The sequence below is a fragment of the Cyprinodon variegatus genome, unplaced genomic scaffold, assembly GCF_000732505.1.
Source record: "Cyprinodon variegatus isolate N-32 unplaced genomic scaffold, C_variegatus-1.0 Scaffold344, whole genome shotgun sequence".
Taxonomy (NCBI): domain Eukaryota; kingdom Metazoa; phylum Chordata; class Actinopteri; order Cyprinodontiformes; family Cyprinodontidae; genus Cyprinodon; species Cyprinodon variegatus.
In genome coordinates this window covers 274,809-287,739 of record NW_015150797.1, presented here as the reverse complement: position 1 = coordinate 287,739, position 12,931 = coordinate 274,809, and the positions used below count along the sequence as shown (strand labels likewise).

At 40.7% G+C, this 12,931-nt stretch overlaps 1 protein-coding gene across 8 annotated transcripts in view; it reads right to left on the bottom strand.

Annotated features, from left to right (window-relative positions):
* LOC107091600 (syntaxin-binding protein 5-like) overlaps positions 1-12,931 on the bottom strand; it is a 51,061-nt gene that overhangs the window by 5,711 nt on the left and 32,419 nt on the right. For 2 of the 8 annotated variants that reach the window (XM_015385611.1, XM_015385616.1), the window contains 12 exons: positions 12,162-12,337; positions 11,746-11,871; positions 11,089-11,240; positions 8,645-8,707; positions 8,498-8,554; positions 8,348-8,395; positions 5,731-5,781; positions 5,409-5,537; positions 4,568-4,807; positions 3,513-3,870; positions 3,177-3,342; positions 1,101-1,212 (listed from right to left, as the gene is read on the bottom strand). In XM_015385611.1, coding sequence (XP_015241097.1) covers positions 1,101-1,212; positions 3,177-3,342; positions 3,513-3,870; positions 4,568-4,807; positions 5,409-5,537; positions 5,731-5,781; positions 8,348-8,395; positions 8,498-8,554; positions 8,645-8,707; positions 11,089-11,240; positions 11,746-11,871; positions 12,162-12,337 — 1,678 coding nt within the window. The remainder of the gene's footprint in view (positions 1-1,100; positions 1,213-3,176; positions 3,343-3,512; positions 3,871-4,567; positions 4,808-5,408; positions 5,538-5,730; positions 5,782-8,347; positions 8,396-8,497; positions 8,555-8,644; positions 8,708-11,088; positions 11,241-11,745; positions 11,872-12,161; positions 12,338-12,931) is intronic. The other 6 variants (XM_015385614.1, XM_015385612.1, XM_015385615.1 and 3 more) reach the window with 6 other exon arrangements.

Sequence of the window (12,931 nt, the reverse complement as noted above, 5' to 3'; positions counted from 1 at the left end):
TATATATATATATATATATATATATATATATATATATATATATATATGTGTGTGTGTGTGTATGTCTTGGGTGTAGGAACCAGATCTGCTCGGGGACCCGCCCTTTCTTATGATGTCATCATAGGGTAACGCCAACGGACAAACTGTATCGCACACGTTTGTTATGAATCAAATCCTTTCTGGAGCCTCAGCATACAAAGAAAATCCTTCTCACAGGGTTTATACATGAATGAGTGACTCTTATTTAAAAATCCGGTAAAGCCATGTCCCGATTTCCTCGTTTTCCTCCCACTTTGGTTCATATTTGCTTTTTTCCCCATTTTCTCCACCTCAAGCTTCTTTTCCAAAGCCATTTTAATGCCACGATAGTGAAATTTAATGAATTTTAATGCCAATTAAGGCCTTAATTAAAAAAATTATGATTTAATGCTTTTTAATGACCCGCGGAAACCCTGTCTCAGTTTTGAAGGAAAGCACTGCCATCTCAGACAAACAGAGCTCGGCCATTTAACAAGGTGACTCAGAAAGTCTCAGTACTACTTCTTATTCTTTTTATTAAGATCTGAGGGCCGAGGAGACGATTGGAGCATCCTCAAAATTACTTTCGGGGAGATTTTAGACAAAGAAAGCAGTTACTACTTTTAGAAAATGAACAGTTGTCACAAAATTAAAAGCAGTGTAGCGCAATATGGCTTACTGACCGAGCTAAAAGAGGCTAACCTGTTAGCTACTGAGCACAGCTAGCCACAGAACTACCTAGCTTTTTATATCATGGTCTTGCAGTTACTTTGTTCTCCATGAACAGATTTTTTTAGCTTTGTTATCAGATAAAACTTCATCGGTCATTAGACACGCTAACATTACAGACGCTGCGTTATCGTCGTCCGGACAACAACGTTTTACATCATGCAGATTCATTCAGCTAATCATATAGTTTAACGTCACTGCCATGCATGGAGCCCGAGCAGATCTGCTACCTACACAAGCGGGCTGATTATCAGCAGTTTGTTGAGGAATCAGGACACTGATGGCGTTACATAAATGTGAGACAAAAGGTTGGAAGGGGTTTTATATGATGGTGAAGGACTTTGTTCACTCACAGAGTTCTTCTCTGTCCAAAGACTGAGCTCCTCCGCCAAAAAGGCCTTTGAAAAAGCCTCTGTTTGGAGCCTCTGGCGTCTCCACGGGGGTAAATAACTCGCTGAGCATTTCCTGAGGATGACAAAAAAAAGCATCAGCAAGTCAGGTCCAATATAATCTCCCTTAAAGGGATCGTAGAATGGAGAACAGAGTTTAAATTGTTCAAACCCCACTGACACCTCATAGGGGTCATAGAACGAGTTTACATTATCGTAGTTAAATGACGATAGTCAGTGGGTGAAATGGACGTACAGAGAAGTTCAAACCCCATCGACACCTCCTTTCTTTGCAAATCTCACAATTCTTAACTACCAGCATAAAAAGGGCGAATCCAGACGAAGCCCCAGGTTGACGTAAACTCTGGGATGTTGCCTTATTTGGTTCTGGCCTGTACTTTTGTCACACAGACCAGCCCACTAGTTCACCGGCCCAAGAACATGAATAGAGGTAGATGGAGGACAGCAGTTTAGCTGTTTAGCCTACAGTTGGTTTTATTTCTACAACAATTACAAAGCAGGCAGTTTCTCTATTAAAAATGAGCCAGAACCAGTGGAGTAAATGCAGCATTCCAGGATGCACATAGAAATTTTTCAGTCTTCGAAAGGATCCGAAGACTCGCCAGGCATGGATTATTTTCGTCTGTCGGAGGATCCCTGCTAAGTTTGATGCTCAGCTGTTCATTTGCTCGAAGCATTTTACCGAAGACAGCTTTCAAAATCTTGGACGGTTCAAAGCAGGATTTGAAAAACTTCTTTTACTGAAACGAGGGGCTGTTCCCACCGTGAGGCCATCAGAACTGCAAGCTATGAGTATTATTTTGTCGCTAAGCTGTTGATAGCAATGCTAGCATATGCAGAGAGCCATGAGCCGCCCATCCTCGGCCGGAGGAGGCGGATTGGGGGCCAGTAAGGCAGGCTGGGGGAAGCAAGGGGCCACCGGTGTCCAGGCTACCGTCACCGGGTCGGGTTCGGTCACTCCGTCCCCCGCTGGCTCCCTGCCCCTGTCCACTGGGGTTCCTGTACCAACCCCGGAGCTGAAGGCTCGGTTCGAGTGCCCGGTGTGTTTCGACTACGTGCTGCACTGTAGAATCAGAATCAGAATCAAGTTTATTGCCAAGTAGGTTTGCACTTACAAGGAATTTGACTTGGTGTTGTTGGTGCAGACAAAAAAAAAACAAAAAAAAACAAACAAAACAAAATAACAAAATAAGATAGAATATATATAAATATATATATATATATATATACACGCAGAAGCTATATACAAACAGTAGACTGTGCGTTAATGTACTGTTTGTATATAGCTTCTGTGTGTATATATATATTTATTTATATATATTCTATCTTATTTTGTTATTTTGACCAAAATCCTTCAACTTTTGACTCTCTAGGACACGCCCCCTCCTCATTTGCATAATGAGGCAGAAATGTAAATACGACAGGCAGAAATAAATAGCGGCGAAGAAATAACTAGGGTTTAAAAATACAAAGGAAGAATAAAACAGACAAAAATATAACGTGCACATAAATAAATACTTAAAAATATAAGTAATTAAAAAATAAAGTTGAAGATTATAAATGACAAAAAAATAAGGTAAATATTACAAAGGCAAATAAATAAGAAGCTGATTAAAAGAGTTATATACATTTATGTCTCACTGTATAATCTAATTTCTACTAACATTTATTTGTTTATAGTATTTTTGGTGGCAATTAATTGTATGCTTATTTATTTATTGAGCATTTATTTATTTCTGTATTTATTTTTAAATATGGCAGAGTCAGTCCTCCATATACATTAGGGCTCATAGAACAGCTAATATGCCATTTTCAGCCCAACCAATGTTACACACCCTATTCAGAGACCTGAAGGACCAGATACCGTATAGAATCATTCTATCACCCCTTTAAGATGTGGGTTTTGGTTTTTAATTTTTTTTTCAATGATGAATTTAGGATTGAAATCATGAAGTGACCAGATCTGTCTGGGTAAATCAATCAGCCGTTTGCAAAAATGATTGATCCTTGCTGTCTGACCTGAAGGTTGTCACAGGTCTCCTGGCTGTAGGTAATCCTCTGGATCTCAGTGGGGGAGGTCAGGTACAGAGCTTGACCCAAGTTAGAGAAGCAGAACGTTCTGGCAATCCGCATGTCTGTCAGCGGCAGGTAGTTCACGTCTAGCAGAGGTCGCAGGCTGGGCAAACTATAATCAGACAACAGCTATTAAAAGGATGTGGTTTCCTGCTCTCTACACAGCATCACTGACCACATATCACACATTATAAGGAAACGCGCTGTTGAAAAAGAGGTGTGATCGTTCATGAAAGACATTGAAACTACACAGGAGAAGCAGCTGCAGGAAAGGTGAGATACCTCAGAGTCATTATGTGACCGTTGGCACAGAAACAGGCGAGGCAGTAAGCCCCGGCCATCTGCACCACATCGGCCCGCAGCACAAAAGACGTCTCTGTGATGTTGTGTTTGTGGACGCAGGTTTGGGAGGGCATGGCCACCACCTTGGCCTGCTTCTCTGAACACAGGACGGCGAATTGGGCGTCGTGGCCCTCCTGTGAGGTAGGAGGGGTGGATGGCCTGCGCCTCCGGACCTTCTCTTTCTCTTCATCTGAGGCGTTTGGGTCATACCATGGTTCATAGGTAGGGGGCAGCAGAGTCCCAGCAGCATCCAGCAGGGCCATAGTCAGGATGTCTCCTTTCAGTCTGACCAGGGGGCCTGAAAAATTCAGCAGCATTACTACAGGTGGTGTGGTTAAAATCCTTAAGATAAGTGCATCAATCACATAATTATAACTTCCTTTTTTAATTCTAATTTCTTTTTTATTTTATTTCCAAATGAAAACAGAATATATACATTTATTTTATTTCTTAATTCTTTCTTTTACTAGAGAAACGTTTAATCTATCATCCAATCATGCAAAATTCATAAATGCATAAATGCATGCATAAATTTAAACCTAAGAGAAGGAGAGTATTGGTTAAAAAAGCAGCCAAAAAGTTAAGTTGTTAGATTCGAGTATGGAGTAAATTTATAGTTTAGGTTAGAGAATTTATTGACAGAAAGACTACTAGCTTTGCACTCCACAAACATGGCGTCTGTTGAAAGGCAAGTAGCATAAAAAACGATTAGAAGGAAGGGATAAAGGCCGATTTATGCTTCTGACGCATAGCTTTGCAACCGTCAAATATGTCTCTGTGCACCTCAAAAAAATCCTGACTACGCGTCAGACGGTCTCAAACCCGTGCAGACAAAAAGCAGCTGTGATTGGTCCCACAAACACACACTACTCAGCATGGGTCTTATCATCTAAAACCTAAATAACATTTATTAAATCATGATGTTTTCATCCTGATAAAACCTGAAAAAGTCCAAGAGGTATAAACATTTTCGAGTGACACCGTGTGTTTCTTACCGCAGGAGGCAAAGCCAACCGGCTGCTGTGGCTTTTGGTCGCCGCCGGGCAGCATGCTGAGGGCCACCATCATCACAGAGCCCTGGGTGGTCCCCACTAACAGACAGGGGCTGACCTGACTGTCCGACTTCCTGGGGAAACTCTCGCAGAAGTAGAAGGAGGAGATGGCCTCTCGAGATTCTCGGTCTATGCTGGTTACGCTCGAGCTACGTGAGCGGGTGAAGGCGTTATCCTTTCCATCTGGGCAGCAGGTGTGCAGACGAAAATAAAAGGAGAGATAAAAAATCAGGGAACGATTCAAATTCAATGAAAAATTTTGTTGATTCACAAGGAAATTTAGTCCCAAATGTTAGACTCATGTTCAGAAAATAAACACACCTCCCATCTAATCAGAAGGGTAAAAATCAGACAGCATAGAGCAAACCCTCTGAAGCTTTTTCACATCGAGATGTGTTTATATGCTTTTCTTTTGGTTTTTTTCTTGATCCAATTTGCTATTTTTTTTTTTAGACCAAATCTGACCACAACCTCAATGTGGAAAGCTGCAGTCAAAGAAACAGTTTTATCTTCTTCAAGAAGTCACTGAGGGGATCTCCACAGAAGAACTGAGAGAGGGGAGTGGAAAACACCGCCCTTTATCCGAGTTCTTCTCAAGAGAGAAACAGGAAAGACAGGATTTTGGACGCCAAGTCCACTCATGCAAGACGGACTTCCTTGAAAAGATCATAGTGAGTGGATTAGTGTCATAAGTCCTCCAATTTCAGAGTAAAAGCCCTGGTTGTGGCGATTAGTACGAGTTAACCCACTTCAGCCGTAGTCATGACACGACTGATCCACTCACATCGGTTGGGGTCTGACTTAGTTCTATGTGCATTCAACCTCCGGGTCATCCTGTCTGCCATCTTGCAATTTCTCACACTACAAAAGCGCCTTTTAATTGCCTGAGGGGACCACCGCTGGAGCCTCTCCTCTACGCCCAGGGCAGACACAGACAGCGTTCATCTTAAGTTATGTTGAACTTAAAAACACTGCTGAGCAACAAACAACACTTCCATACTTCTTCTTTCACAGCTTCAACATTAATACAAGATGATAAAATCAGTTCCTGTTCAAATAGAGGAAAAAAGAAGTCAGAGTTCTTTCATGTTTATGTGTTGGCTTACCCAGCTCTGGCTTTTGCTCACCAGATGAGCTAATTTTCCGCGACATCTTGGCTGCAACAGAAACAAATACTTCTAGTTTTTAAAAGGAGACACATGGAGCGCCGGCTCAGATAAAACAATAGCGAATGAGGGATGATATAAACTGAAGGACAACTGTTGAGGCTTTCCAAAGGTACTCATGAACCTTCAACCTTTTTTCGTTTTGCCTTCTACAGTCTAAAAAATGGCGTTTTATAAAACCAACGTTTAATAGTGCATAATTATATAGTTTTTAAACTGTTACGCTCATAGAAAATATGAAAACTGAGGAAAGCTGGGCGTATAAACTTTATGCTTGTGCCCTTTTTTTGTTCATATTTCTTGAGAGTTTTGAGTGTTTTAACTAAAAATCAATAAACTCAACTGTGCATCATGCATTTGATTCTTTTAAACTTCCATTAAATTTGTGGAGTAGTGCACAACTAACTAGGGCTGCAACTAATGATTTTGTGAATCGATTAGTCTGGGTTAGTCTGTCGATCGCTTTTTCGATTAATCAATTAATAATCGGATAGCCAAAGATTCTTTGAAGAAGAGTTTTTATGAAATTAAACCAGGTTAAACTCAAACTTTTCCACTTGAGGAATTCTGGATAAAGCATATTGACATAATTATTAGTATTAATATTAATATATAAGATAATATAATTAATATCATTTTTTTTTTATCTTAAATGCAAAATGTTTGCATCTGCTCCGCATATCCATCTGGAAACCTTCCGTTGAAGTAATTTTGGGAAGGGGCGAAAATACTGGTTAGCTGATTGGCCTATGTTGGTGATAGACGGACCAAATAAACCAATCAGATCAATGAAGCATATGACGTACTAACAGAACGACGACGAAGAGGAGCCAATTGATAGATCAAACTCTTGCCGAAACCAGTCGGGAGAAGAGCAAAAACATCTTTTCCTCTGAGAAAAGCCTCCAGAGCAGTGTTTTGCTCTTCTTTCAGTGAAGAAATACTCTGTAATTCTGATAAAACTTGCTCGATAGCCACGCTAACGCTAGTTTCATCGGCTGAAGCCGCCATGTTCTTTAGACTGAACTGTCGCGCTTCTCGTTGCGTCACACCTCAACCCGCCTCAAAGCCAACGCTGATTGGACGTTCGTTTGGTGAACGGCTCCAAATTTTCTTCAACGGAGAGTCTCCAGACTGATCTGCGAGTGAAACCTTGAAAGCTCGCGAGATCAGGATGGTCTCACGAGGCTACAATAAAGGATTTTCTTCTTGTCTTCTTCTATTTTTAGTTTTAAATCTTATATAATTACTGATCTAATTGGATCACTCTGTCAGCAAAAGGAATGTTTTAGAGTCTATATATACCAGTTAATAATTGCTCGATTACTAAATTAGATGACGATTATTTCAATAATCGATTAATCCGATTAATTGTTTCAGTCCTACAACTAACCCATATCATGCTGCTAGATGCTTCCTATCAACTGATCTGTGGATCTTTGGAGATCCTCCAGTATTGCTAGAGGTTTGCAGTAATACCCCACATTATTCTCAGAGCTTTGATTTAATCTGTAATTCAAGATTAGTTAAAACTGCGTTTATGTTGCTTTAAAACCAACAAACTTCTCACATTGAACGAGTGCATTCAGCTTTCTACCCAGGTGGCTTTGAGGCCAGTTAATTGCATCTATTAAAGCAATGTGACATGTTTAATTTTTGTTTAATTCTTTTTTTTTTTTACTTCATAACTATGCACCATGTTGCGTTGGTGTCTTACATGAAGTCCATATAAAAAGCTTTAGTCTCTGGAGGTAAAACGACCACATTTAAAGAACTGATTGTTTTCCAGCTCATGTCAAAGATACTGAGCATGAAACTAAATTTTTATATTCCCCAAAAAAAACAAGAATTAATTGTACATTTTTTATTTTTTTTGCTCTGCTACCAGGAGTGTTGCCGTTCCAAAAAATGAATCCCCAAAAGTTGCCTTTAGCAGTCCACAGCCACCCTCAAATCCACCATGAGAATACAAATAAGGCACAGAAGCTTCGCAGAGGAGCCGCACTGTCAAACGAAGCAAGAAGCAGCTGAGAAATAAGATAATTATGATTCAGTCAACATTGTTATGCAAAGAGAGTAGGTGGAAACAAAGAGAAACCAAGTGGATAGCCCAAAGATTGCACTGATTGGAACCCCTGGAAAAGAAAGTCAGAAAGCATCGACGATCTAAAATAATTCAGCTTTTTTAAAATTCAAGTGGTTAGTGGAACAAATATTAAGACAGGGAGGCAGATTTTCTATGCTTCTTTTGGGGGGAGGGGAAGTAAAAAGCATCAAATAAATACATCCCCAAGCAATATTCTGTAAAGGTTTGTTGAAAATAAGAATTTGCATAGAAAATCTGCAAAACAGACAGAAAACTGAGAGGTACCCTGTCATGCAATCAATAAAGGAACATGATTATTTTAATAATCCACATCTCCAATGAAAATCTGTCCTGAATTTGCACATTTTGCACAGACTGGCAGAGGATAAATGCGCAGCTTTGTTAGAGCGCCGTCATTCATAGAGCGAAACGGTGAGTAGCTAGAGAGGAGGCACATGAAAGATACAGTACCAAAGTCATTGGCAACCGTCTTGGAAAAGCGTCTGCTTTTTAACTTCACTAAAAATAAGGTTTTGGGAAAAGAAGACAAATCAGACGTCTTCAGCCATTTTTAATGATTTGCTGGAATTAGGAGGCCGCATGCACTAAAAGATACGGTACCCTTCTCTATGAAGTTCTGTTTTCGTTCATCGTCTGAATTGCAGGGTGAGGGAGATCCTGGATGATAAATAGCATTTGGGGAAAAAACATGCTTAAAAAAAAAAAAAAAAGAATATTTTTGGCAGAAGATTTAGCAAAGAGGCTTACCTGACGTAGGGGATTTGCATCGCTCCTCTGAGTTGTTAGATGCGTCGTTAGAATCGCAAAGTCCTGCAGAAAATATGGATAAAAAAATAAAAAAAAGGGAATTCCATAAATTTCTCAGCACACCTCCCTCCAAAAAACAAATCTGTATCTTACACCTGATGCAACTGGGGATGGGAGGTGTCCTCTAAGAGTTTCTGTAGGGAGGGCTACTATTATAATATTTTAAAGGATAAATTCAACGTGGGTACTGCTGGTCCACTAACACTGAAAGCTCGGTAGAAAGATACACCACCTGATTTACTTTTATTGGCCTCAGCTCTAGTAGCCCCATATTTCACCGTTTAAATATAAATTAGGAGGCTTTATTGTCGCTCTGAGGTGCGTATCGCATATCAAAACCAGGGAGTGTATCTTATTGGGAAAAAAGGGAAAAAAAACCTCCAAGAGCAAAACAATTGTGAGAGAAGAATGGGGAAAAGAAATCAGACACAAAGGAACTTACTGAAGTGAGAGGAGCGCAGTTTTTTCACAGACTGAGAATACACGTTAGAAAGTCTGGACATGTGAGACGTGGCAGTTGGAATGTCTTTATCAAAGATCACACAAAGAGACCAACAAAAAACAGTGAAAAACAAATGAGAAAGAACAAAAAATGTGAAAATATGACGTGTAAACACCAAAAGAAAAAAAAAACTAACAAATTCTTTAAGATCTGCTGTTGAATCTGATCCTGATCAGAACAAGAGAGGCACTGATATGTCTCTGTATCGCTATTATAATAACTAGCTAAAAAAAAGACAACTACAATGCGAAATGAATCAAAGTTTGTTTTCTTATGCATCAGTGAGATGTTTGAGGATGTAAAGAGGTGTGAGAGGCTGTTTGAAAGAAACAGTTTTATGAAGGACTTGTCAGCTGATTCAGGATGCAAAACAGCCACTCCAGATAACAGGTACCCCATTTAAACTACCCTTGAAAAACCGGTCCGAGCTCAGTAACTGAGATAACTTATGGTGTGTAAATGGAAAGCAAACTGAACTGAACCGAGCTAGATACAACCGGACCGAGCTAACTGCAGACCAGTTCCAGAGGTGGGCTCCGCTCTGTTTTTCCCTGCCTCGGTTCTCTGCTAACAAGAGCGCATGAGCAGAACGCATCATCTCCGTCTGGCTGCACATCCCGATTCACACTCCATTCCAGTAGTTGGCGGTAATGCCCCTCCAAAAACAGAAGAAGAAGAACTATAACTATAAATTTACTTTCTCAAGTAAATCCACGAAAGGTTGCCGTCTTCGCCTGGCCCTCCGCAAACACCGGAGTACAGCAATCAAGCATAACTTTCTGAATGTGACGGGCGCCGCCATTTTGATTTGCTTGATTCCCTCCTTCTTCGTCTTCTTCTTCTTGTGTTTTATGGCGGTTAGCAAACAACTCTTAGTGCATTACCGCCACCAACTGCTTGATTTCCTCCTTCAATACTGGCAGTAATACCGCAGATCGTCACTAGGAGGCGAGGAATCGAGATAGCGTGATGTGTAAACGGTTGTCAGAACTGAGCTCGGCCTGGTTAACTGATCCGAGCTCGGACCGGTCTCGGCATGGATCGGTTTTTCAAGGGTAGTGGAAATGGAGTAAGGGTCTACTTTGTTTAATTCCTCTGGGCTTTTAACGTGGGGTTTTTCAAAAGTTGCTATTCAATCCCTCAAGAGAAAACTAATCTTTTAGTACTGCCATTTGTAATAGCCATGGACAGCTGTGTTGCATGTTTGAGACTTCTTCCTTAAACATGGCAGAACTTAGTAAATCAGATGTGGAAGAAGGGACGCTTCTCACTTCCTCCAGGGCGGAGCCCCAGGAGCTCTAAAGCTGCCCACCTTGAGTTTTAAGTGTTCTTCTCTAATCAGAAATCTCCTAAAAAGTCTAATAGAAGCACGTTTACATCACTGTTAAGATTGGGTTTAGCAGTTTTTAATTCTAACAAAAACAAAAATGGATCGTAACACAAAGCTTTAAATGAAGAGAAGGGATCAGTGACAAACATTATGATAAAAAAAAGAAAAAAAAAGGCAGAAAGAAGATTTTTAACAGGGAAGTGAAGAAAAAATATTTCCTAACTCAGTGAGGGCAGAGCTATGATGAAGCATTACTGACATGCCCGCTCTCTGCTGTCTTTGCACTATCCTACTCAACAGATGGAGAACCTGTGAGTGATGCCCCCTGTTGAGGGAGAGAAGCTACTGCATGGTGTGAAGTCAGGCCAGCTGCCAAGTGTCAGCTCTGCCCGTCCAGCACCTCTAGCAGCTGCCTGATCAGGTTTAGCTGAGACACGACAGCCGCAGCAAACAAATCGCGCATCGACTGCATTTCAGAGAGATTCATGTTCAGCGAGGCCCCGGCCAGGAGAAAAATTAGACCGAGGTGTAATTGTTTGGAATGCTCCTCACCTCCAGAAGGCTGGCGGGGTTTACGCGGGGAGCAGGGCTGCCTCTGGCAGGGGTCGGATGGGCTGGACAGCTCCGAAATACTCATGCTGAGGAGCAGCGTCTTCTGGACGTAGTCCACTACAGCCAGACCGTTACTGTTTCCAAACACCACACTAGATACGCAGGAAGAACAGGTTAAAACGCCACATTCAACCTCCATTCCACCCCGTCCTCATTTCCTCATGATAAAAACCAACATTTAGCTTTTTATTGGAATTATTAATAATAGACCAACATAAAGAAGTTATATTTCTCTAAAATGGGATTCAATAAAATGTATTTGACACTTAAATGCAGCATAAAAAAATATATATAATAAACAACTGATATTTGCTATGAACTAAAGTATACCGATAAATAATACTATTTATTTATTTATACAAACAGCAACATTCACTAGAATTATCCTATTTTTCACAACATTTTGTGGTCCTAGTAAACTTACGTAATAAAAAATAACGTAATACATTTTTTTAAATTTTTTTGGTGCAAATTTTGTCCAAGAAAAAAAAAAAAAAAAAAGACGAAAACAATGAAAATTTGCAGACTTTTATAGACGTAAGCAGGAACCATGCACAGGGATGTAAGGTGGCGCCACCATGCCAGGTGGAAACTTACAGGCCGTAGGAGGAGTTGACTGCCAGGCTGGTGATCTGCTGAGGCGGCTCCCCGCTCACCCACACCAGCTGGACCACCAGCTCCACCTGGTAGCCCGGAGACTGTTTCAGCGGGGAGCTCCGCACCCTGCATCAAACACACGGCAGGCTGCCATTTACACCAGCATGAGTTATTATCCCCCTCAGGGTAGGCCACACCGTTATTCCCCTTCCTCCTGTTACTGTCAGACATCTTTATTACTTCTAAGATTTCTCTATAGATGGGATCATTTCAGTCCTCAGCCCCGGAGGGAATAAACTGATGACTGCATCACTTCCTTTAGGTTTATTACTATGTTGACACCATTTATTCTCTTGTAAATAGCTAGCTTCACAAATACATAACCCATGTAGCCAAAAATAAATATTTCTGCATACTGTAGGCATGGTATATTGTCTCTGGGTCCTTCAGAAGAGTTGATGCCTGCAGAGAGCTGATTTGGAGGCTCAGCTTCCTGAGGGCTGGGGGGAACTGCAGAGGTGGGGGTGTGGTCTCCTCCCGGATCAGGGGAGTCGGCCTCGCTAAACTCGCATTGCATCCGGATTTCGAGCAGCTAAACACAAGACAGGAGAAGATGTTGAAGGTAAGGATTAGCAGCTCAGATTTCTGGCTTTAGGATGAATTCATAAGTAAACACAAATGACTTTAGGATAGAGCTGGGCGATAGGACCTCAGATCAATAACACCATAAACTGGGCACTTTTAACTCGATAACGGTAAACGCACCGTCTCCTAGGGCTGTCACGGTTGAGGAATTCCCCCTGCGATTATTCAAGGAGGCTAAATATTGCAATATGCGATATTCAGGGTTCCTACAGCATAAGACAAGTTAAATTCAAGACTTTTTAATGCAACTTGAAATAAAAATGTAAGACCAAATTCACAAGAAACACAAGAAAAACCCACTTGCAACAACTTAACCCAAAGGTTTATTTTAACATAAACCACTGCACTAATGTTTCAAATGTTGAAAAGCTTCCCATACAGGAAGAAAGCTAAAAACACACAAATGAGAGATATATTTTAACAATTATTTAACTGAATTCACAAACTTTGTTTTAGCAGGGAACAAAACAAATCAGTTTTAAACCCACAACATACAAGTCTTTTTTGCAGCTATTTCTCTTTATATCGTTTTCTTAGTCAG